The sequence below is a fragment of the Tursiops truncatus genome, chromosome 10 (genome assembly GCF_011762595.2).
Source record: "Tursiops truncatus isolate mTurTru1 chromosome 10, mTurTru1.mat.Y, whole genome shotgun sequence".
NCBI lineage: Eukaryota > Metazoa > Chordata > Mammalia > Artiodactyla > Delphinidae > Tursiops > Tursiops truncatus.
In genome coordinates, this window is record NC_047043.1 from 98,465,833 (window position 1) to 98,490,874 (window position 25,042).

Here is a 25,042-nt window from a genome sequence, read left to right on the forward strand (position 1 = left end):
TGTGGCAAAATGCCAGTCTGAAGTGAAGTGTATACAATCCAGGGAGACAGTGACAGCTAACCAGCTATCAGCTATCAGTTACAGTTTTAAGATACTGGCTAAACACACACACACACACACACACACACACACTCACTCACTCACTCACTCACTCACTCACTCACATACTCACAAAGTTTCTAATGCAGAAACTAGTGGGAAGTTTTCAGACTGACAAACTTGTCACCGGAACTGAATATGCAAAAATAAAGAGCAAAACAAACCCGAGTCCAACCACCTCGTTAATAGCTGAGGTCTTTATTTCAATTTGTATGTACAGTAAAAGTGCTGCTGAGAATCTGCAGCAACCAGACAAAACAAAAATGTAATTCTCTCTCAACAATTAGCAGCTTAAGATCTATCAACTACAGTGTTAATGTTCACACGTTCACAAGTGTCATTTCTGTACTTTTCAATTCGTGCAAGTGAGTTTTTATTCTTACACACTTTGATAAAACACACTTACAGTCTAGTAGTCAATCCTACTGAGGGCATCACCCAGCATACACGACACACAGACAGAAATGTTAACTCTTAGAGCCACGTTCAAAATCCCCAGCTTCACGTGGGGGTGGGAACCATAATTTTACCTGTGTCAGTTTTTTGATAATATTTGGTTTTGTTTTGGATGCACATTTTCTGAGGTTGAAAGGCAGCTCCTCACTGGAGCTCACTTGGAACTCAGCATTTCATCTGACTGTACCTCAAAGGAATATGAAATCAGAAACAAAACCAAATACAGCAAAGACCACATGAAAATTATGCTCATTGTTACGACATGGCTAGCAAGGAAGGCTTGATCTGAGTTTTTCTTCGTATCAGATTTTTACCTCAATTGGGTGGAGGGGGTACAGGGGAGAGAGAAAACCCCACCCCGTCAGGCAAGTGTAAAATTTAACCTACTTTTGCTTCTTAAGGAGCCAGTGGAATAGAAAGCCTTCCTTGCTAGGATGCACTGAATATCTTTCCAAAGAACTGAAATTGGAGCAGACAGAAGTGCTGTTCAACTATCATAAAAAAAGGTAAATGTTAGTCACTCTACAACCTGAACAGAGTCACCCAGGCTACCATAGTCAGCCTCACACACCAGCACTAACCAGTAATCCAGGAATGCTTCATTTCAAATGGAATGCTTGTAGTCTTTAAAAGAGAAGAAGCATTAGAGTGACAAGTTTCCATCCACAGAACTGTTAAACCATTAGAGCGAGGTTATAGAAGAGCTTTGAATAGATAAGAGAACCCAGGAACAGTCACAATGCAAAGAAGCTCAAAGGCAGCAGGTATAGGCAGCACAAAGTGGAAGGAAGGCAAGAAAATAGATGCACGGTTACAAACAGCATTAAATGCAGACAACTGTTGGGCCTGGTGAATAATCAAGGGACAAGAGATCTAGAAAGCCATTACCGTGCCTGACCTAGCCTGGAGGTCCTTCCGAGGACATTTTGAGAATGGAGGATGGACAGTCAGCGCGGGCCTGTTTGGCTGGGAGCTCAGGGGGCTTTCCAGAGGCGAAAACCTTCCTTTGACAGAAACTGTCCCAAGGCAAATGGGAACAATTTCAATCCATCTAGCCAATGACTTCCAGTGCCCACAATACTTCGTAGTCTCTACACAGTTCACGGGACTCAGAAGTTCTGTCTTAGAAAAACTGGAGGATTGTGGCTAGAGCATCTTTCCAATAACTTTGTGGGACTGTCTTTCCCTCACTAAAGCACAAAATTAGGAAAAACTGTGCTAGTTCGACAAGGTCATGGTGTCCTTTGGCACTTCTGCCTAAAGTCACTGCAATACCTTTAGGCAAAGTTAACATTGTAAATACATAGGCTTGAGAACAATTTGTTTTTGGCCTGAACATAAATTGGTTCCAATTATTTTTTAAAAGAAAAATCACCCCTGTGGTGCCTGCTCTGGGCACTGATTTTGAGAGGTCAACAGAGCTAACAGGTGTACTACAATCATTGGGGGATGGAGTGAAGATTGGGGTACCTGAGTTAAAATATGAAAATGATTATGGAAACAACATGCTGTTTCTGAGAAGGCCAGCCTGCCAAGGCACAGGAGGCTGGAGCTGTCATGTAAGCCATCCTCTCAGACAGACAGGCAGTGTTAACCCAGTTCCAGAAGAATTTCCTGGTATAGGGGAGATGGGCAGGGCATGCTTTGCTACTCTTTTCAGGGCAAAGTATGTGCCCCTTGCTCATCACCTGGTTGCACAGAACAGAGGCCAAGAGGCAACAGCATTTGTGATTCAATACTATGAATACGAAAAGGTTGGCCAAGCTTTCTAGATAGGCTCTAAAAGCCCAAGTTCCGCCAGGATGGTAGAACTGGTTATAGGATGGCGAAGAAGGCTCAGTCCATTTTTCTAAACTGTCTATAAAGGTCCACTGAGCATAGTTATGTTAACAAGTCAGTTCAGATGAAGAGGACGCTGACAACATTTTACACCCCAAACGTGAGTCCTTCTAACCTGACATTTGCTTTTCTGCTCTTTAGGGAGAAATCACCTTCAGTTGATTCTCTTGGGCAGACAGAATAAAGCTTTGAAATTAAAGATGCTGGGCCCAAAATGCAGACAGAAGATTCCACATCACTTTGGTTTCAGTAATTAGGGGGTGTTAAAAAATGAACTAAGAAAACACAAGGAATTGTTTATGACTCTCATAGTACAGTCTCAATTTTTCCTACAGATAATCCCAGCCCAAAGTCACTGGGTAAACATATTGTTGGGGCAAAAAAAATCTCTACCCTATCATGCTGGCTTGTGGAAACAGCCTCCCCCTCTCCCTGCGCACCCCTTTCCTCTCCAACCAAGCCAAGCCCATAAAGTGGTGGTGTGGGGTGGCAGGACACCAAAAAGCAGTAGCAGCAGCCAGAGGATGGAGTTTAAGCTGGGTCTCAAAACAAGGGTGTCAGAGGGTGGCATTTACAGCAAGTGTTCCTTTACTCAAATTGTTTCAAGACAAGAGGGAGCAGCACACTTAAATATCCACACATTTCTTCATTTAAAAACATCACTTCTTTATTTCAAAGGAAAAAATAAAAGACCCTCCCAACCCTTTCCAAAAAAACCCAATAATAATAATAACAATAATAAAAAATCCTATTAGAAACCATAAGGAAGCACTGAGAGTTTGAGTATTACATTCTTCAAGTATGCTGTTCAGATTTTTTGTTTTTTAAATTGGTGACTATACACATATTTAAAAAAACCTTAAAAGTGCGGCCATGGGATTTGCTTAAAGTTAAGTATTTAGAGGGCTACTTCAAAATACTGTAGTAGGACTGTGCAGTGATCCTTTGGGGCATGATGCTCTCACTTGTGTATCCTAGCAAAGGTTAAGGGACCAGGTTCAAAAGTGATCATACTTCCAGGGTTACCATGAGTGGCCAACTTGGGTGAGAAAGCCAGGGAGATCCATGTGTTCTTCCACGGACAAGGAAAATCCACCCTGAATCCAGAAATTCAGACATGGAATGTGGTAGGACTTCACAGTAAAGTTAGTCTGGGAGGGGGAGAGGTGGTGAGCCCAGACAAGGCAGGGTGTTAGGTTTAACTGGTTTCCCTAATCAGGTTTTCGCATCTTTTTAGTGGATTTTAGTGCAGTCCTTCAAGCCACAATTTAGAATGCCCTTCAGTGTGCTCCAGATTGTTGGTTCATGTTAAAGGACTGTTTAAGATCTGCATCCCAAGGAAAATCATGCTACATAAAAATGATCCAAGATTTTTGCCCAAAAAACTTCTTGGATAAAATCTAAAAAATACTATTGCAATTGCGTCTTTTGAAGAAAAAAACATTATTCTAAATGTAAACAGATTCACTCAACTCTTTTGTTGTTGTAGAAAACTTCAGAGTAGGTAAGTTGCTGTCTAATTCTTCGCCGCATGCACTCGCCAGAGGGTAGGGGAGCACTGCCTTCTTGTGCCAGCATCATCTGGAGGAGGAAAAGAACCGTTCCACGTAGCTGAAGAGGGCATCCCAGTGCTTCCAGAGAAAGGCAATGAAAACCACAAGGAATAAAGTGCTGAACGTCCTGTTGCGAGTCTTCATGAGGGGAACCACGCAGTTGGCTACCGTGGAGACAAAGACCAGAAGGACTGCCATGACCGCCAGGAGGATGTTGATGAGTTTGCCCAGAAGGTTCCGGGCAGTGGCATTCTCCAGCCCTTCCAGCTGTACCACCTGCTGCTGCTGCTGCTGCAACTCCATCTTGGAGATGCGGGTCTGGCACGCCTCCAGGGCCTCCTGTGGGCCAGACAGGGAAGAGTTAAGCTTTCTGCTCACAAGTACTCTGAATAGCTGACATGCCCCTTGGGCAGGCCAGATGCATCTTGAGCCACGCCAATGATTTAAAATATGCTAGAGTCTTGAATGTGAGAGGCCAAATGCATAACTCACAATTCAAGTAACTATTATACACCTAAACTGCCTTCCATCGCATTCCTGTGGGACAGCTCACAGGAAGCAGTTGCCACAATTAGATTTGGTCTTGAATATTTTAATAACAAGATCTCAAATACATGATTTTGTTTCTCTTTTCTTCCATTTAAAAATTATTAAGTTGCACAGGACACACATAATTGTTCAACATAAAAACATTTCAAATAGGACACAAAGGCAGTCTCTCTTGGTATTTTCCTCAGTTCCAGTCCCTGCCCTTGACAGAACTCTGTCAATTTGGTGTGTGTTCATCCTTTCACCCGTGTTTAAGTCTATACACATATGTCCCTAGGGATATGCGTGGAATTATTTAAAAATTGTCTGCCTTAGTGAAAATAGTACCATACCCTAGGACTGATCCACAGCTTGCTTTTTTCACTTGACAGCGGGTCCTGGAGATCTCTCCGTGTCAACGCGTAGAGGCCCACCTAGTTCTTTTTAACGGCTACCTAGCATTTATAGTTTGGATATGTCACAGTTTATTCAGCCAGTTCCCTACTGGAGAGACATAGGTTATTTCCAACTTTCCCACTATAACAATGGAGAGGTGAACATTCTTTGGACATCCCTGTACACACTACCTGGTGTTTTTCAAGTTAAATAACTCCCTGACATCAGGGGAAAGGGCTCCCTGCTCTGTCTTCTTAAGAAGAGTTGGTCTCTGTGAAGAGGACAGACACTATGCCCAAACACTTGACCAAACATTTCAGGTGATCTGCTCCTCTCAAGGCCATAATCTTGACGCATGAGTTTATATAAAATTTACCATAACACTCAGAGGACAGAACCTATTTCCTTAGCAATGGTCAGATACCCTCCAAAGCTCAGCAGTGGTGGGAGCCCTGGGTTTTTCTGATCTTGGTTTCAGTGGGCCCTGGTTTCCTGGGATTTGAGGTGAAGGCTAGGCAACTTCAGACTGAAGCTAAGCTAGAGAATGGACATACAACAGATACATTCCAGCCCAGAATGACCTTGGGGAAAAAAACTAAAACGTAAGCAGAATTCCGGGGCATGGAGAAGATGGCATCTGGGCAAATGATCTAGACATTCACTTGATTCTTTGTAATAAAAGTTTCCTGGACCAGTTCCCTTCTCTAAGACTAGTTTATTTCAAGATGCTTTCATATGAAACCACCAACTGTTTTCTTAGAAATATCTCCCAAATGGGATGAGTAAAAGTTAAATATCGTGTTTTCCCAGAGGTTAAACTAGAGGAGTATTAGCCTTAAACTTTATTGCCTCCTGTGTTGCTCTTGTAAACTGCCGGGCAGTGCACCTGTGAAAGGTTTGGATTTGGCAGCTAGCACAAAAGCCCCCTTTACCATAGGAGAAGATAGGTAAGATGGCCCTGAGACGTGTCACAGCAGCTCCTGAAGCAGCAACGGACAGACGTAGCACATGTGCTTTTCCATGTACTGAGACAACTGTGATCCTAAGAAACATTTCCTAAGAACGCAAGCAAGCATACCACCTCCAAATGGCAGAGACTTTTGAGAAATGCACCGCATCTGAAGAGCAGGCATATTACAGTTGGTATAAGCTTCTCAATATTCTACCCTCTCCATCCTTTTTTCCCCTAAACATTTTTTTTATTGTGGTAAAATACACATAAAATTTACCACTTTAATCATCTTAAAGTGTTTAATTCAGAAGCATTTAGTAAATTCACAATGTTATGCAACCATCACTACTATTAAATTCCAGAACATTTTCATCATCCCCAAAATAAACCCCTACCTTTTACCTATCACTCCCTTCCCCCTTCCCTTAGTTTCGGCAACCACTAACCTACTTTCTCTCTCCACAGATTTGCTTATTTTAGACATTTCTTATAAATGGAATCATACACTATGTGGCCTTTTGTGACTGGCTTCTTTCACTGAGCATAATGTTTCAAGGTGGATCCATATTGTAGCATGTATCAGTACTTCATTCCTTTTTTTCTTTTTTTATTGTGGTAAAATACGTATAACATAAAATTTACCATCTTAACTATTCTTAAGTGTACAGTTCAGTGGTATTAAACATTTATAATGCTGTGCAACCATCACCACCATTTATCTCCATAGCTCTTTCATCTTATAAAATTGAAACTCTGGACCCATTAAACAATAACCCACCCCCCATCCCCCTAATGCCTTAGCCCCTGGAAACCAACATTCTACTTTCTGTTAGCCTTTTGCTTTTACACCTGATCCTTCATGCTAACCTGAATGTCCCGAGCCCGTTCATAGGACTGATATGCAATTTTCTCTTCCATGCTGGCCAATTCCTGCTTCAAGTTCAAGATTTCATTCTGGTGGAGCTCTGTTAGGTCATTTAGTTGTTCTTCTAATCGTTCACATCTAAGAAGGGGGAAAAGTTAAATTTTTTATGCATTCTGTATTTTTCTTGGTATTATTCACATCCAATCCCCAAAATCCATTCTGCAAAGGAAGAAAATAAAAGCACAAAGAAATTAAGTGAGTGGCCTGAGGTAACAGGGCATGCTAGTGGGTACAGCTCTTAGTGCCTGGAATGGACAGCTTGTCACAAGGCCATATCATAGCAGCAACATGGCTCTTCCACATCTCTCAACACACGGTATTTGTAGTGAGGCCAGCAGCCCTGATTAGCTTTAAGCATACCCATTATAAACGAGGCAGTTCTTATTCTGCTCTGAGCAGTACATGGGAGAGGCAAAAACTACAGCAACATTAAGCGGGTCTTATCAGAAGATAAACAGCACATAAATGGAAACTGACCTTCTGGCAATCACCAGTAGCTTATTCCAACACCCGGCAGGTCACTCACCTGTATGTTCATTATTCAGAGCCCATCATCACTATAGCCAAGCACAGTGTCTGTGACAGTGTCAACAGATATTTACTGAGAGCCTTCTGTGTGCCCGGTATGTTCAAAGTGCTGCGGACACTGTGGTAATAAGCAAGACAGAACGCCTGCCCTCAGTTTACGTTCTGCAGTCGGGGTGGAAGGCAAGAAAACCAAGATGACTGCAGGCATGGATAAGTAAACCAGGAAAGATCAGTATGGGCATATGGCAGAGTGCCCAGCGGCTGACGAAGCTGGAATGGTCAGGGAAGGCCTCTCCCCCATTCAATGCTCTAAACAATGAGAGCTGAAACCTGAGTGATGACATGAAAAAGCCCCGTGAAGCTGTGAGGGGAAGAGTATCTTAAAGCAGAAGGAATTGCAAGTATAAAGGTCTCAAGATGGGAATTAGCTTGGCAGGTTTTAGGGACAAGAAGTAGGGACAGTGTGGCTGCAGGTGAGTAAAAAACTGTGAGAATGCAGGGAGATAAGGTTACTCAGGAGGAAGGATCATTTTGTTCATCTTGCACCTCTAGCATTTAGGACTACATATGAAAAGGTTTATTCTACATAAATATGGGACCTGGGCAGGGCATCTAAGGACCAGTAGGATTGGAACAGTTTTAAAGGACGAGATCAGAGATTCCGGGTGGAAAAAGAACACAGGTAAAGGACAGGAGGTGGAAATGTATAGGCTAACTGGAACAGTAGACCTAAGTTGGAGAAAAAAAAGGAAATCTGCCCGTAAAAGGTAGGTAGGGGAGTGGAGATTCTGGAATAGACAGTACAAGGGCCCAAAGCACACTGCTGGGCGGGGGTGGAGTGCGGTGTGGTGACATGATGAACACGGTGTTTTAAGAAACTGGGTTGTCTGCTAGTGGTGAAGCTTGGGGCAGGTTGTGGGTGGAGTTCAAGGAACCAAAAAAGGAGCTAAGTAGGTAGGAGAAAGGTTGACGACTACACACTAAGAAGCCTAGAAAGGGAAGAATAAAAACAGGTCTAGCTTAGGGCTAATAGAATGGAAGCGTCTCAGTCAGACAGAGGGCTCATCCAAACAGGAGAATATATACAGTTGGGGTTCCACATCCTGCAGGTTCCACCAACCTCGGAGTGAAAATATTTAGGAAAAAAAAATTCCACCAAGTTCCAAAATGCAAAACTTGAGTTTGCTGTGCGCCAGCAAATATTTACATAGCATTTCCATTGTATTAGGTATTATATGTACTCTAGAGGTGATTTAAAGTATGTGGGAGGATGTGCATAGGTTATATAAGGGACTTGAGCATCTGCAGATTTTGGTATCCATGGGGGTGGAGTAGGGGGAATGTGTGTCCCGGAACCAATGCCCCGCAGATGCTACCGCTGAGTGCTGCCCAGGCAAGCACACACCTAACACTAGCATGTGAGTCTCAGCAGACTTCGTATTAAAAAAATAAAAATGTCAGAACAAACTCAAACATTTAAAACTACCCTCCCTTTTCCTCTTGTTTTTAACCACATGTACAGTACACAAACTTTTAAGGAATACATGCAAGTTCTCTGTTCAAGGTAATTTTTATGTGGTGACATCACCAACATTCTCCCTTCTAATAATTGTATAATGAATAATTATATTCATTTATATCCTAAACTCCATTCCTTCGCTATGAAACAAGGATTTAAAAAAAAGGTGCAGCTGACCCTTTTTACTATGTTACTGAATCCTATTTAGTTCTCCTGTGTCCTTGATAAGAATCTTTGTGCTGCTTTCTTTCCCACTGAAACTGTCACTAAAGTGACTGAACAATTGATCAGAAAGGTTTCCACTTTTTGTCTGTAACTAGGGCGGATTCTCTGTGACTCTGCCTTTTTTTTTTCACTTTATCTGTGACCCTGGGCATGCTCAGAAACAGATGCCACCTCTGGAGTTGATTTTCCACCAAATTTTAAGTTCAACAAATGCCACAAGATTATGTTAATATATTGTCTTTTTATGATTGTCCTATTAAGCTCATCGTTTGTGGTGTTTTCAGTGTTCGATGATTTCGTTATTCTTTCTCCTCACCAGAGAGGGGCTAGACACTTTTTAAAAGTGGTGTTCCATTGTGTCAGTCCCTTGGGATTTAAGGGAAGGGCTGGGCCTGGCAGCAAAGAACTGTCCTAAGCTAAGGATTAATGTGGGGTGGCAGGGAGGGGAGCCTGGTGGTAGTGGCAACCAGCCTGCATGCTGATGAAAGCAGACCCAGATGACATCTTTGGCATGTGTTCCATAGGCTACCACCTCAACCCCTTAGCCCACAAATTGTATAGTCTTTCAGGCCTTTCAGGAATGTTGGAGAATCTTATTTGATATTAAACATGGCTCACAAATACCATTAGAACAAATTAAAAACTAATAGCAGCAGCTACCATTTATTCAGTGTCTACTATGTAAATTAACTTCCACAACCCCAAGAAGGGAATAGGTATTATCTTCACTTTACAGATGAGGAAGCTGTAGCTCAGAGAGGTAAAGAGACTTGCCCAAGGACACACAGAAATTAAGCAGGGGAGCAAAGATTTGAATCCAGGTTGGTTTGACTTTAAAGCCAAAGTTCTTAACCTCTGTGCTATGATGCCACTTTGAAACAATTCAAGAAGCCCAGATAAACTAATTCCCTTCATAGGTAAGAAATGTGAGTCAGGTCTAAAGCTGATCCAAATCACATAGCCACAGAGGGGCCTGGACAGTACTACACTGATGTGATGGTTTAAAGCTTTATGTCAAGGTGGAGTCAATGGGAGGAGGAGTGTAAAAAAAAGATTATGGACCTAGAATAAGAAAGAAGATAATAACAAGTGTCGGTGAGGACGTGGAGATTTCGAACCCTGGTATACTGCTGGTGCAACTGTTCTGGAAAACAAATTTGGCAGCTCCTCAAAGAGCTAAACATAGAGTTACCATATGCTTCAGAAATCCCACTCCAGGTATACACCAAAGAGAAATGAAGACTTATTTCCACTCAAAATTTGTACACAAATGTTCATAGGAGCATTATTTATAATGGCCCCGAAGTGGAAACAACTATCAACTGGCGAGTGGATATATAAAGTGTGGTCTATTCATACAATGCAGTATCACTTGGAAAGAAAAAGAAACGAAGTAATGACACATGCTACAATATGGATGAGCCTTGAAAATACTATGTTAAGTGAAGCATGCCAGTAAGAAAGACCTGAAAAATGTATGATTCCATGTATATGAAATATTCAAAATAGGCAAATCTATAGAGACAGAAAGATTAATGGTTGCCAGGGGCTGGGGCAGGACTGAGAAGATTGGAGACTGATGAAAATGTCCTAAATAGATTATGGTGATGGTTGCATATATCTATGAATATACTAAAACAATTGACTTGCGTATCTCAATAAAGCTGTTAAGAAAAATTATGGATGCCTGTAGTTTACTTTGAAATGCATCAAAAAAATACAACAGATAAAGGATGGACAGATGGAAAGATATACAATAAGACAATATTGTAAAATGTAGAATCTAAGAGGTGGGTGTATGGATGTTCACTGTACAATTTTTTTCAAGTCTGCAGTGTGTTTGAAAATTTTATAATAAACATTGGGAAAAAATGATTATAGGTGTTATAGCCAGGAGCACTTGGGTTTGATTCCTGGTTCTACCTCTCAAAGTTGCATAGCAAGTTCCTTCATCTATAAACTGAGGGTAATAATCTCTACCTTGTATATGCATTTGAGTACACAGGAGGTGTTAAAAAATGTCTCTCTCCTTTCCATCTTCACAGTCTACTAAGAACACACTGGCCCTTTCGAAAATGTTTCTACTGCATAATGAAGAAGGCATCGCGTGAGTACGTGCTCCCTGAAAGGAATTCATGGGCAATTTGAAAACCTTTTTAACTAACCAAATATTTCCTGTGGTGACTGACTCATGGCCTTAGTCTCATCTTAGGCTCATCGGCAGTCCACGTCACTGTGCTAATTACAAAATAAATCCAATATCTCACACCCTGTTTTACATGTCTCTAAGATGATCACTATTTCACATACCTCCCCCTTCCCCTTTAGAGTTGTTAAAATCAGTAGGTTACAAAGAGAAATACACCACAAACAGTTAAAGTATTGTTTGAAAGATAAAAATAAGTTCCCTGACTATAAAGAATCTTAAATTCTAGGGATGAGAAAAAGCCTACTTAAATCTCTTTCCATCAAGGAACTATTTCTACAACATCCCTGACAAGCAATCTCTCTGTGAACACCTCTAGTGGCAGGGTATGGTTTTTCCTAAGGCAGTTGTTTTCACTGCTAGATAGATACAGCTATCCATCTAAAACTGAACTAAAACCTAGCGACTCATAACTCTCACCTCAAGCCCCCTCTCTCATCTACATTACCTGTGATACCTGCATTCAGCAATAGGAGATAGTTCCCTATGGATTTCCACACAACTAATCCCTAAAGTCCTGACTGCACACGCATCTGTCAGTATCATTTTTTTTTTTTTTTTTTTTTGCGTTATGCGGGCCTCTCACTGTTGTGGCCTCTGCCGTTGCGGAGCACAGGCTCCAGTCGCGCAGGCTCAGCGGCCATGGCTCACGGGCCCAGCGGCTCCACGGCACGTGGGATCCTCCCAGACCAGGGCACGAACCCAGGTCCCCTGCATCGGCAGGCGGACTCTCAACCACTGCGCCACCAGGGAAGCCCTGTCAGTATCATTTTTGAACTCAGGCTGCTGACTGGATTCTTTCAACTCATCTCTCTTGCCTTATGTTATTTGTAAAGATAAGCCTGTCTTCTATTCCACTTGTCTTCATCCTGGGTGAAGACACAAAAGGCAGGAGGTAAGGGCAAGGCCACTCAGAGCTTAGAGTTTGCTGCTAGAGAGTATCTCAGCCCCTAAGCCTGGTAACTGTCCTTGCTAGGGTGATATACATTTTGTTGTATATCATAAAAGGTCAGGTGAGAAGAAGAAAGAATAAGTCAGCCTATTTTGTAATTTTTGCCTAGGGCTCAGGAATTTCATACATAAACCTCTAATTGAAAAGCAAAATCGCATTTGCATTTGTGTTTTATTTATCCTCATGCTCTTGTGAGCACCCATCAATTTAAGGGGACAGGAATAAAGTGAACAGAAACTTGCCAGGTGGCAAGTGACAGGCAGATTAGGGTATAAGAAATGTTTTTGCTCCCAAACTTTTAACACTTTAACATTCCTTTGAAATGCAACCCTTGAATCCTATATTCTCTTCCAGAATTTTAGATCCAAATTGATGTAGACATTAAGAATTTTCAATATATATAATTTTAAGTCCCCACCTTAATTAGATTTACCAACACGCTTTATTGATTTCTTTCACCAATGGTGTGAGTTCATGTTTTTTCTTCTTGAAATATATCCTGTAGTATTTCTTTCAGCAAGGTTTTATAAGAGGTAATTTTTATCTACATGAGTCTGAAAGTGTCTTGATTTTATCCTCTTCCTTGAATAATGAATCAGGTGGACAGAGCAGCCTACATGTAGTTATTCTTCCCTAGCACTTGGAAGGTATCATTCTGTTGTTCTCTGGCAGTATAATGTCTCATTTATTTCTGTTTCACAGTGGGTTTCTTTCATCAACTAGATTTCCTTGTGACATTTGCAGCTTTTGTTTGAGAGTATTTTATGGAGTTCCCTCCTGCATGTATCTCTTTCAGGTTCCTTTTTGGGCTGTTTCATGGCTTTGGGTTGTGACAAAACATGTTTTGGATACTTACACCTATGAACAGCTAAGATGATTTATTAAATAACACCTGAGGCTGCCCCTCAGATTTTTTAACCCATTTGTGAAAGGAGAAATTCTATAATTATTTAATGCTATGCATGAGTATGTAATACTATATATAAATAATGGAGTACTTGCAAAAGTCCTCAGCACTTGTTTCTAACTCTTGAAGCTTATAAACCAATGTTTGTCATATAATGGTCATTAACATGTCACAGATTCTGGAAGCCATTTTAGGACCGAATTTTGTTCACTCCACATATCTAAAGGCTCTCCACCTTCACTGCTTCTGCTTTGCACCTTCTTTTGACTTAGGGATGTTTTTATGCTGTGTTATGCAGTTTGTACAAGCCGATGTATCAGCTCATCCAGGTTTTGGACTCAAATCCTGGCTCTGGGACACACTGGTGTGAGTGACCCTGTTCATCTGTTAAGAAGAAATCTATCTACGCCAAAGGGCAACTGTGTGGATTCCATAGGAGGTAGATGCCTGGCAAAAAAGGCTACAACCCCTAGGTGAGGTGGTTCAAAGGCACCACTTGTCGACTGCCATGTGATCCCAAGTACTACTATATGGCTCCACTGTTCACGGCTTCCTGCTTCTGATTTTTTCCTCTAATCCTTCATTTCTTCATCTATCTCCACATTCTCAATTTCATATATTCTGGAATTTTCATTGTTTCCAGTATATTCATGTTGTTTTTTCTATGACATCACACAAATGGGCACACATTCTGTCCTTCTCAACTCTGGGCACAAGCCTCTTCTTACTTCCTCACCAGCAGGGCCAGCACAAGCATACAAATGGCTCCTGCCATTATCTGGCTCAAGTCTGCCAGATAATTCAACTAGTTCCATTCACTGGCCTGTTCCAAGCTGTCCTTTAAATTGATAAAAACCTCCTATCTACCTTCCTTTCATGGCATGTGTTTTGTATGTGTGTGAAGGAAAGTCTCTTAAATAAATTTTAGCTGATCTTTGCAAATCTTCAGAAAGAGTTGCGTAGAAAGTGCTAATCCTTACCATGGATTACCATACCCTTGTAGAAAATGAAGTCTTTCAGAAGTTGAACAATTTACTCACAGTTACGTGGGAATTAACAGCAAGATCTCCTCAAGCTGAGTCTTCCTAAATGGGAAAAACTCCAATGGGGTAATTATCGCTCCCAAAGATAGCACTTTATTAGCAAATAGTTAAATAGCAAAGTAGCATTTCGGTAAGTAAAATGAGCTCCATTTTCCCACAGATGAAACACAAACAAGTTAGGAGACTTGCTGAGGTGACACAAAGCTGCAGAACTCAGGGGTGAAGCAAAACCCACAAAGGGTCCAGATGAAACAGCCCCATTAATTCATCCACTAATGACTACCAGCATTTACTTTCCTCTTCAAGTCATAAGAATTACCTGGAGAATGATGGCTTTCTGAAAGAACAGAAAAGTTGAAGCTGTTATTGTGTAGCTGTAACCCTATGACACTCACACAAACAGTTGTGTTTGCGTTACCATAGTAAGCACCTCCAATCTGCAGGAAACATCAGGGAGGAGACTGAGAAAGCCATAAAATTTGAGGCTTTTGCAAAACATGATGAACAAAGAGGTTGGCAAGATGCCCCTGGTGTCCTGCAATGCAGTCTTCTGGGTTGCCTCAGTACCCTGAAAAAACTGTACTGGCTTGTCATTATTAAAACACTTTCCCTAATTTTTTCACCTGGGTCACGGAAGTTTGTTCCTCAGCTCTTTTCACAACCTCACGACCTGCAAACTGAAAGCACAAACCTGACCATGCTTAGCAATTTCCAATCAAACATTTTTTCAGTGTTATCAGCCTGAGTGGCTTATGTAATCCACGTGTGAAATTACGGTCTGCAAACAGGCTAACACAAAGAGCCCAGTGAAAATGATGTGGTGTTATTTGGGGTGGAGGAGTGTGTGTGGTGGATGAATTTGGGGTTCAATCTAACCTACTTAATCACTGTAAGCATCAAAACATCAGCACCAAAAATAACAATAACAACGACAGCTACCCGGTGTCTGCCTCGGAGGAACTCAAATTCATGATGACATTTCTCCATTAATCCTCACCTCCTTCCTCTCTGGGACGTACTTCAAATTATAATTAAGAAATGGGAGACTGAGAAAAACGCTGCAACCTTCCCCTGTTAGTGAGGTGCAGGGAGGGTCTGAACTGCTTGGTTCACGCTACCTGTTTTTTGCGGTACACGGGCCTCTCTCTGTTGTGGCCTCTCCCGTTGCGCAGCACAGACTCCGGACGCGCAGGCTCAGCGGCCATGGCTCACGGACCCAGCCGCTCCGCGGCACGTGGGATCGTCCCAGACCGGGGCACGAACCTGTGTCCCCTGCATCGGCAGGCAGACTCTCAACCACTGCGCCACCAGGGAAGCCCAACGCTACCTGTTTTTTAGATTTGTTTTATTGTTGTCTTTTAACATCCCCCCATTAGTCAAACGCAAAATCTGAATAACAAAAGGAAGAAAATACTTTCCACCAACTTCCTACTCCTCCCGTTTTTAATATTCTAAACTCCTTTGCTCACTTTACTTTCTAGTGTTTACTTCCTGTCTAAATTCTAAAATGGAGAAGCCAGATACCTAGGGAATTCATAGAAAGGACACCTCCATTCTCTCATTAAATATTAACACCAAACCAGCAAAGGGAAAAAAGGGAAAGTAAATTTGCGTAACAGCCTTTCATATGTGATTTTTTAAAATCAAGAACTCCCTGTAAGGGATTTTAACCCCTTCATAAGACACTAATTAAAACTCTCTGGACATGAAGGGGGCGTGTTCTTGATCCTACTAGTATATGATTTTGACTGGCACATGCTTTCCAAGTCATTCCATCTGGAACAAAAAGTAGCATGAGATTAATATTCTCATTTTGAGACTTTTTACTTAAAGGTCCTTCCTCAATCATTACAACTCAAAGGGAACATAGACAGCTAAATATGATTTGAGCTTAACTATTAGTAAACAGAAAGCTTGAACACTGTGAGATCTTTTTTAAAAAAGGAGGTTATATTATATTTGGGCAGGTGAAATTCTTACCCCAGAAGCAAAACCTGCTCTATCTACAAAGTATTAAAACACATCCAGATTTTGTTGTAGGTTTACAATTCATAAGTGAATATGGGTCTTGGAAAGTGAAAATTCCAAATGGTCTTAGAAATTGATCCAATTTCATCCACTGGATCAGTCAACACAGTAGTCATCTTCCTAGATCAAAGATAAGCCAGGGCTCTTTTGGGTCAAATTCCTGACAAATGAGAAATTTTGGTGAGTGCACAGGTTGCTTCACTTAATGCACCTCTGTTTGGGTGTGGCTCAAAAGTCTGCAGCCACCTCTGAGAGCCAGTGGTGCTTCCCTAGTTGGGCAATAGGTCACTAGGACAGGATGGCTGAAGAATCCTGTACAACAGGTATTGAGAGAAACAGGAAGAATTAGGTCCCAGGGCTGACTGACACCAATAGGCAACTATGAAAGCAGTCTACTGTATTATTATTTCCCAAGTGCATACCGGAGACCTGAGGTAGTTTCTGCCAGTGTTTGACCAGAATGGACAGACATAGCTGGGGCAGGAGATTATGACATGAAATGGGAGCTTGAATACACTCCTGGCTGAACTGGGGAAAGAAAGTGAATTTTCCCTCCTTACCTTTTGTTACCATATTTGTGTTGAAGCCCAAAAAGAGTCTAGTAAACACTGAACTAGCTAGCCTTCAGTTGAAAAGGAAAAAGCACAGAATCAGTCCCCAATTAACAATCAGTCCCCCAAACTTTCAGGAGAGGCAGGGCATTATCTTAAAGTCAAAAAGCAGCAGATGCCTAAAGCATATAGGGAATAAATAAAGGCTATAGGGGCTTTCTGGGCAATCTGCAGACTTGGTAATGACAGCTTTCTAATATCCTGCCACTTCTCAGACCATATCAGGTGCTTCCACAAACATTATCTCATTTAATAATCTCAACAACCCTGTACAATAGATACCATTACCCTGTTTTTACAGCGGAAACTGAGACTCGGGTGAGTTACATAAGGTCACACTGCTAATTAGTATCAGAACCGGCAGGAAAATTCAGGCTTGTCCAACCTTAATTAATTAATGAAGTAATTAATTTATTTGCTCTCCTTCTCTTCCCCTGTTCCTCCTTCCTCCCTCCCATTCTCCCTCCATTACCTCTTCAGTGGCTAAACTGGGAAGAGCCTATCTGTATGAAAGATCTCTTCGATGGAAGGTCTTACCCTTCTTATGAAGCATCTATTATGAGCACCTCTCAACTGGGCTTTTTTTCCTCTTATAAATGAAGAACTAATTTGATCCAATATTTTCAGTTTCCATTTCAAACGTATGGCCAAACTTAGTCTACATATCCTCTGGAGAGTCTCAGATCAACTTACAGTTGACAAAGAGGTCTAACACACAGAATACGGGGCTAACATAGCTATATCTGACCATGTCTGTGTCTTATGCCCAGTGATAGTAAAAGTTCATACTTAAACAACAATTTCTTTAGTTAGAACTCCAATGGCCTGTGCCTAACTGGGTGAGCCTAGTTACTGACTGTTCTACTGCATGTGATGACTGCTCATGGTGACTGCCTCCTTCTGTATTTTTGCTCTTATGACTCAGTGCAATTTAAAATATCCCTGGGCTTAATACAAACAGTCTCAGAAGCCGATTTCCAAAGAACACTAATCCCCTTAAAATAGAAGCTTTCAAATGGCATTACTGTTCATCAACACCAGGAGTGTTTTCAGCCTGCCTAGCATGACACTGCTCTCTATACAGGCAGTAGCTGAGTAAAATTCCGGGCCAGATTCCCTAAGGGGAAAACTACAAAAGGAACCTGTAAAACTGTTGATGAATTGTTTTCCTAGTTCTCTCCTATTTTCAATGCATTTTGCCACAGCTGAACTTCTTCCTACTGTAGCTCAATACAGGATACCCACTTTGGGAACAGACTAATCCTCCAGCTTTTAGCAGCAAGTTAAATATATGTTAAACCATTTTACTGTGTGACCTGGCAAAAGTCACTTTATCTCTCTGGGGCTCAGTGTACTCATCTGTAGAATGAGATTAAACTAGATATCTAAGGGCCCCTTCTATCTCTGAAGTACTAAAGTGAACCCTGTTGCCACTAACAAATCTGTAATAATGCTCTAATGGGATGAAGAGATTAGCTGGATAAGGAGAATCTGAAGTCAGCACAGATCCCATCACTAAAAAAAAAAAAGTCTAATTCTTGTCTCCTACCTTCCCAAATTCATGATCCCACTTATATCTATGAGTCCAATACAAAGCTCAAAGACTAAGTACCTAGTTACTGTCCCAAGGTTGAGGTGGAGTTCAGATCCGAGCTCAGCTACAATGACTTCCTGGGCTAAGTGCATGTGGGTGCTGAAGAAACACTCTTCCGTCATGGCGCAATCACGTGGGTGCTGAAAGGTTTCTGAATGCTTCTGATTATTCCAAAGTAGATGGTCTTGGGCAAAACTCTTTACCCTGGTGCTACTCACTGGGGTAGAGACCAATGGGAAGCACATTAAGTGAGTGACAGTGTTGAGAAGGGCCTCTGAAAAGGGGGAAATCAGGACGGGGGTGGAGGTTTACTTAAATAGGGGTCCCCTATTACTTACCTACACCTGAGAAAACTAGTGTAGATACTAGCTTGAGAAAACTTTCTAGAACTTGTGCATTCACAGAATTTTACAGAATATGTTAAAACAGGGACAACTTTTAGGAAAATATACACTGTGACCTGGAAAAGGCCTAATACCTCTTGCTAATAAAGTCAATGCTTCTTAGAGCTAGACTATAGGTTAGTTTTTCAATCATACAGATGTCAGGTTTGAGTTTGGGAAAAAAACTTGTTCTGGTATGAAAAGAACACAGGCTTTGGAGTCAGATAAAACTGGGTTTGATTCCTGGCTTTACCACTTAGAGAGTAATCTTTGGCAAAACTTAAAAACCTCACTGGGCCTCAATTTCCTCATCTGTAAAATGGGGTAATACAATGCACCTGCAGGGACATTGTGAGGATTAGCAAATATACATGAAGCATCCAGCACTATGCACATCATAGAGGTTTAGTGAGAGAAGCTGCCAGAGGTAGAGTCCTCCTCCTCCTCATTTAATACTGTGCATGGCCTCCCTCCTGTCAACTCAGATATTAGTAAAATAAACTACAGCAGAGAAAATAAGCAGAAATGCATCTAGAGCAGCTATGTATGCATTAACTGGTTTCTCGGTCACAGAAGAGTCCCTTAAGTCCATCCCTCCCTACTTCCTTCCTAGACAAAAAGCCAAGCCTGTAACAGAGTAGAAATAGAAATTAGCAAAGAGAGGCTGCTGCAGGCAGCTGACTAAGAGTGCGGAGAAGATGTGGAAAGGAGAAAGAACAAACTAAAAAGGCAGACGACAGAAGTTTAAAAAGCAAGCTGCCTAGGACCATTTATTGCAGAGGCATGTAAGCTGACACCCTCACTGAGCTGAGAGTATAGCTCTAAGAACACTGTTTTTTTTTTTTTTTAACACTACTGTTTTAAGCTATTTCCAATCATGTTAGGCTCAATGTAACTACTCTGTTAAAAGAAGGTAGAGAAATTCTGCAAAAACACTTAAAATGTTAAAAGTTTTGGTGCTTAAAAGAATAAACTACAATCTGTGGGGAAAATCTCACTTATGTAGAACAGTTCAAAGACCAACAAAATTAGATAAATATATTTACCGTGTAAAGACATATGGAACGGAGGAGAAATCCCTTACTGCTCTATACATGGAAATACTGGTGCGACGAAATAGTTGAGTAAAACAGTTGTGAGTTTTCCACTGCTTTTCTTGGGAAAAAAAAAGATTCAAGATTCTGTTTTAAGGAAAGACCATTTTCAAGCTGCAGTGATTTGACAGTCAGATTACACATCACATTATGTATCCCTCTCGCCCCCTCTGTTTTTGAAAATTCACAAGTTTCCTTTATTCTCTCTTCATTCCATAAAACAAGTCATTCACTTACTACCAAGAACCCAAAATGCAATGAAAGAAATGCACTTCTCCTTAACGTCATACGTGGCTTGGACATGATTCTTTTAATGAGGTGATAATGAGGACCTAAACTTCTGTCCTGTCTGTGAATTATTTTAAATGGATACAAAGGAGGCCTTGGGAGACTCGTTTTTCCTCCCTGATTTTCTCACACTGGCCTACACCTGACTTGAAGACGTAACAAACTCTATATGAGTTTTAAGCTCTGGAAGAATTTAAAAACTGGAATGTTTTGCTATCTTTTCAAAATAAAGGGGTCAAAACAACTGACCGTGGAACGCCCAGGTCTCCATGTTCAGAGGGGTGTATTTTAATAGCAGCAGTAGCAGCTGCTACCTAACATCAATCAAGCACTTACCGGGCCAGGCACTGAGCTATGTGCTTTACATAAATTATTTCATTGAAATGGCACAATAATCTTATGAAGGACTATTATTATTTCTATGTTAGAGATGAGAAAATCAAGACTTAGAGAAGTTAAGAATCTTGCCCAGTTTTCAAGATTAGTAAGTGGCAGAACTAGAATTTGAACCCGGGAGTTAGGCTTAATGTAGTACAAAGGACCAGGTGTTTTATTTTTAGAGTCCATCTGAGTATTAGATTGCTCGCTGCTTTAGAAATTGTCTTCTGAGTATATTAAAGAATATACAACACAATGAAATAAGAATAGTCATATACTTGCTTTTAGAACTTCATTTCTCTCTCCCACACTTCTCTGTTCTTCTCCCTTAAGTCTTAAGTCAGAACCGAAGGACGGAAGAGTGAAGATAAGAGGTAGGACTGAGTGATTGATTAGCATTTTCTCCATCTGAAAACAGCTTGCTGAGGTAGCTCCTTTCAGAGCTAATTGATACACATGAACAATTTATTTCAGGCCCTGAAATTATCTCATAAAAGTAAACTTAAAAAAAAATCACTTTTATTATATATTTTTTTACAGGCGGTAAAGGGACCTTAAGAGACTGTCTGTTCAATCCTTGACATTATAGTAAAAGTACTGAGGATTCCCTGTAGATCGTAACTGGGACAAAACCACAATCCAGGCATTTCAGGGCCTAACCTGTGGCTGTTCACAGGCTGTGTGGCTCCTGTAATATTGGCCCTTAATCTGTATCAGTGAGGTGGCCTGGCTCTGGCTGACAAAGTGTGGATCTGAATGAGTACTCCACGTGGATATTATTTCTATCTGCACGTGATGGAAGCAAGGGGAAGGGACACACATTTGGAGAAAAGCTTAGAGTGGTCTAATGTGAATACAGTTTGTAATGTGAAACACAAAAAAGAGACCAGCTTCTACCTTTAGCAGATTATGACTCAAAGCACTTAGTCCTTTGCAAATTCTCTAACTATTGTAGAACGATTTCATGTTTAAGTCCACTCTCGTTCAAACATTTGCCAATTCATAAAAGTAACAGATAGGCTTATCTGGATTTATTTCCAGTCTAATCTTTCTATACCAATTGCCCAGATAAGTGTGTTTAAAGTCAAATATCTACAAGGTTCATTACATTTTGGCTGGGCTATATCTCTGATTTCTACAGAGTTCAGAGGGCTATAGATCTTTTAAATTCAATGTATTATAACTATAGGCTGCAATTGTTTGTGGTTCTGTGATTATAAATAAGTAGGTGGAATGCCTTAGAAAGCTTGGGTTTCATTTGAAATTTGAAGACTAGAGGGCTACAGTAATCATTAACCCCTGACTGAAACACTCCACTCGTGTGTGATCTTGGGAGTCATTTAACTCTGCTTGCCTCTCTTTTGCTCTCTATGATAAGAACTCATGCAAACATCACGTAACGTATCTAAAGTGCTGTGAATACTCCAGAGAAAGACACTGTACCAAGACCTTTTAAAGCTACTCCCCAGTATCCAAAGGGAGGGGAACCTAAACATAAATAATTGAGGATTTTAATTCCATGTAACTTACCTATATCGTTCCTCCTGTAAGGCCTGCATTATTAAGGAGTAGTCCCTCTGATAATGTTCCTTGAGGGTCTCAAAGGATTCCTCTAGTCTGGCCTGGGTCTCCCGGATCTCCTGGATCTCATGTAGTAGTGCATCAAATCCTGAGCTCTGCATGTCCAGGGTGTTTGTTTTGGAGCTGGATGCTCCTACAGCAATGCCTCCAGTGGTGCTGTTGGCTCCCACTGAGCCTGACGTGGCACTAGAACAATCTTCCTCACTACCATATTTGGGGCTGGACTGAAAGTTTGAAATTACTCCCAAAGCCTTTCCCGCATCATCCACTTGCCCTTCCTCTAAAGAGTCCTTCAGGTTAGGGATATTGTCTGCACTGCCAAACTTATTCCGAATTAGTGAAGCGATCTCTCTGGGCTTAGAGACCACGGCCCCTGCTGCTGAATGGGTTGCCTGGGAGAAGCTGGAGAGTCCACCTTTAACACTGTCCACTACACCTTCACTGAAGCCGGTCACCTTTGCTCCCACATCCTTCAGACCCTGGTGCATGTCCCTGAAGACGTCCTTTGGCTGCCGGGGGATCCCATTCTGCTCCACCTCTCGGAGCTTCCTATGGTAGTGCTCAAGCTTCTTTTGTAGTTGGAGGATGGTCTGGGCAGATTTCTGGTTCTTCTTCTCAAAAACCTGCTTGATACGGGCGGCCTGCTGCTTGTCCGCACTGTTGGCAAGCTTCAGGTACTCGGCAACGTTGTCGTCCCGGGCTGTTTGTGCAATTTTGATTTGTTCTGTGAGCTTCAGGATCTTCTGCTGCAAGTGAGCAATAGCAGCCTTTGTGCGCTGAGGGTCTGGTGTTCCATCCACAGCGTCTGTGTGGAGGCTGCCATCAGTGCTGGAGGCCACCGCACTGGAAGTCTGGGGGAGGCTGCTTACTTCCAACCGCTCGATCTAGCATAAAAGCAAGAGGCGGATGTTAGAAGGAGCCCAAAAGGAGTAGCTCTCCAGAATCAATGGGCCCAAATGTATTGAAAATTTACTTACTCAGCACAGATAGCTGACCTAATTCCTCCTGTCCTGTACAAGCCCCATCTCCCTCTTGGATACTGTCCTCATACAAGTACCCTTTGCTTTAAGCATGAGTTCTATTTAAGTCTTTTGCTTTAAACAAAAAGACTTACACAAGACGTAAACTGGGGGTATTCTTCCTTTGCTAGAGGATTTATTACAGTATTTCTTTAAATAATAAACCTCTCCTAGTGGGTTTAAAGCATGAATTAATTCACAAACATTCAACACACATATTTTTGTTTAGAAGCATATCTATGTACAACAAGGTACATCTGTATTTCAATTTAATTATATGAATATCATCTTAGTATTCAGACATCACTGTATTCCAATTCATGCTTTCAGATTACGGTCATCTGAAAATGTTGGCGAGAAAAGGTAATTTAAGTGGCTAGATATAAAAATCCAATTGTTATCACAGTGTCTTTTTATCAAATCATGTCAAGATTGATGCAATCATTCTCTCTGTTCTATTAGGGGCACTTAATGGGTAGCTGCAGACAGGTGAAGGAGGGAATGGGAGGGTACTGCTGAAAGGGCAAGGATGAACGTGGTATGTTCTTGAGAGTTCAAATCCCAAATCACAAGTAAATGTGATAAATTTAGGCAAGATAACATAGACAGTCAAGGACACAGACAGTAAGAGGTTAGTAATTAACAAGTCAATGACGAAGTTCAGACCTTTTGAAGTTCAAATTTTGTGAGTTCTATCTAGCAAAAGATTCTTATTAGGCAAGGGACTCCAAAACACATACAATGACTATCCTCTGGTATGCATGAGTGATCATTCAAGGAAGTTGAAGAAAAAGACAAATTGTTCAGATTTGAAAACTTACACTATAATGCTTCAAAGCCATTAGCCAAAGCTAAGGGGAGGTCATGTTTCTCTAACTCAGGAGAAAGAAGTCCTTCAAGAAGGCGCCCCTGGGTGTGGCTTGTGGTGGTGAATTAGGGAAGGGCCCATGGAAAAAGGCTTTAGAAACTTACTCTCTATTGAGTAGTAACCGAAATAAATAATAAAATAACAATTGCAGGGAAACAAAAATTCCCAGTAGGAGTGACAGTGTACAAGTTTACCATCCCGGAGACTAAGGGCACACTCTTTTCCTTGGTTCCCATCCCTAATCTGTCACCAGTAAACAATCTGCTAGGAAGAACTATATGTAGGTTACTCTCATATTTTAAAAAGTTGAATTAATTCTATAATGACAATAATAAAACAAATCTGAAATATTCATGAAATGCTGATAATTAACTTGTCAGTCTAGAGATGCATTCTCCTTTTTTCATCTTGGCTGTATCTCCTCAGTTTTACCGTCTGAGCACAGACTATGCCGATCTCTAAAACACATTTAGTTCGTTACTGGATTCAATATATTACTACTAATGTGAACAGAAACAATATTATTTTCCTTCTAGATGAACAAACGTGAAATACTGTACATTTAAATAAAAGCAAAAGAATAATTTAAAACTGAAATGAATAACAAAAATGACATTAGGCTCCACTAATAAAAAGAATATGCAGAATAGTTAGGGACTAGCACAGTAACTGTTTTGTGTCACTTCTCCATCTGTCCTGTTCATCTTTAGGTGCGTGCTAATAAGCAGTGAAAGGGCCAGAGGGAAGGCAGCAGAAGAGAGGATGAGCCAGAGTTCCAGATAAACCAAGTCGCCAAGACTTGCAAGAGAAGCTCCTGGAAACCCACTCTCTTCAGTTCCTTCGGTTCACTCTCTTAAGCTGTACAGAGTTCCCATTGTGTGATTTTCCTTCTGAATGGAATTTCAGATCCCATAACTATAGTATGTAATATGACCCTGATTGTGTACTTATGTTTAATAGCTCAAAATCTACCACGGTATAAAAGGAAAGCAATATGAAACGTCTCTGGGCTTCCCTGGTGGCACAGTGGTTGAGAGTCCGCCTGCCGATGCAGGGGACACGGGTTCGTG

General features: G+C 41.2%; 1 protein-coding gene across 15 annotated transcripts in view; it reads right to left on the reverse strand.

The window, feature by feature from the left end:
- Positions 1–263: 263 nt before the first annotated feature.
- The window catches only part of TMCC1 (transmembrane and coiled-coil domain family 1), a 219,408-nt gene continuing 194,629 nt past the window's right edge, over positions 264–25,042 (reverse strand). For 11 of the 15 annotated variants that reach the window (XM_073787748.1, XM_019933682.3, XM_019933683.3 and 8 more), the window contains 3 exons: positions 22,035–22,969; positions 6,691–6,826; positions 264–4,286 (listed from right to left, as the gene is read on the reverse strand). In XM_073787748.1, the coding sequence (XP_073643849.1) occupies positions 3,972–4,286; positions 6,691–6,826; positions 22,035–22,969 (1,386 nt within the window). In that variant the 3' untranslated portion in view covers positions 264–3,971. Of the gene's footprint in view, positions 4,287–4,828; positions 4,980–6,689; positions 6,827–18,483; positions 18,579–19,790; positions 19,900–20,786; positions 20,948–22,034; positions 22,970–25,042 lie in introns of those variants that run through there. The other 4 variants (XR_012323929.1, XM_073787750.1, XM_073787751.1 and 1 more) reach the window with 4 other exon arrangements.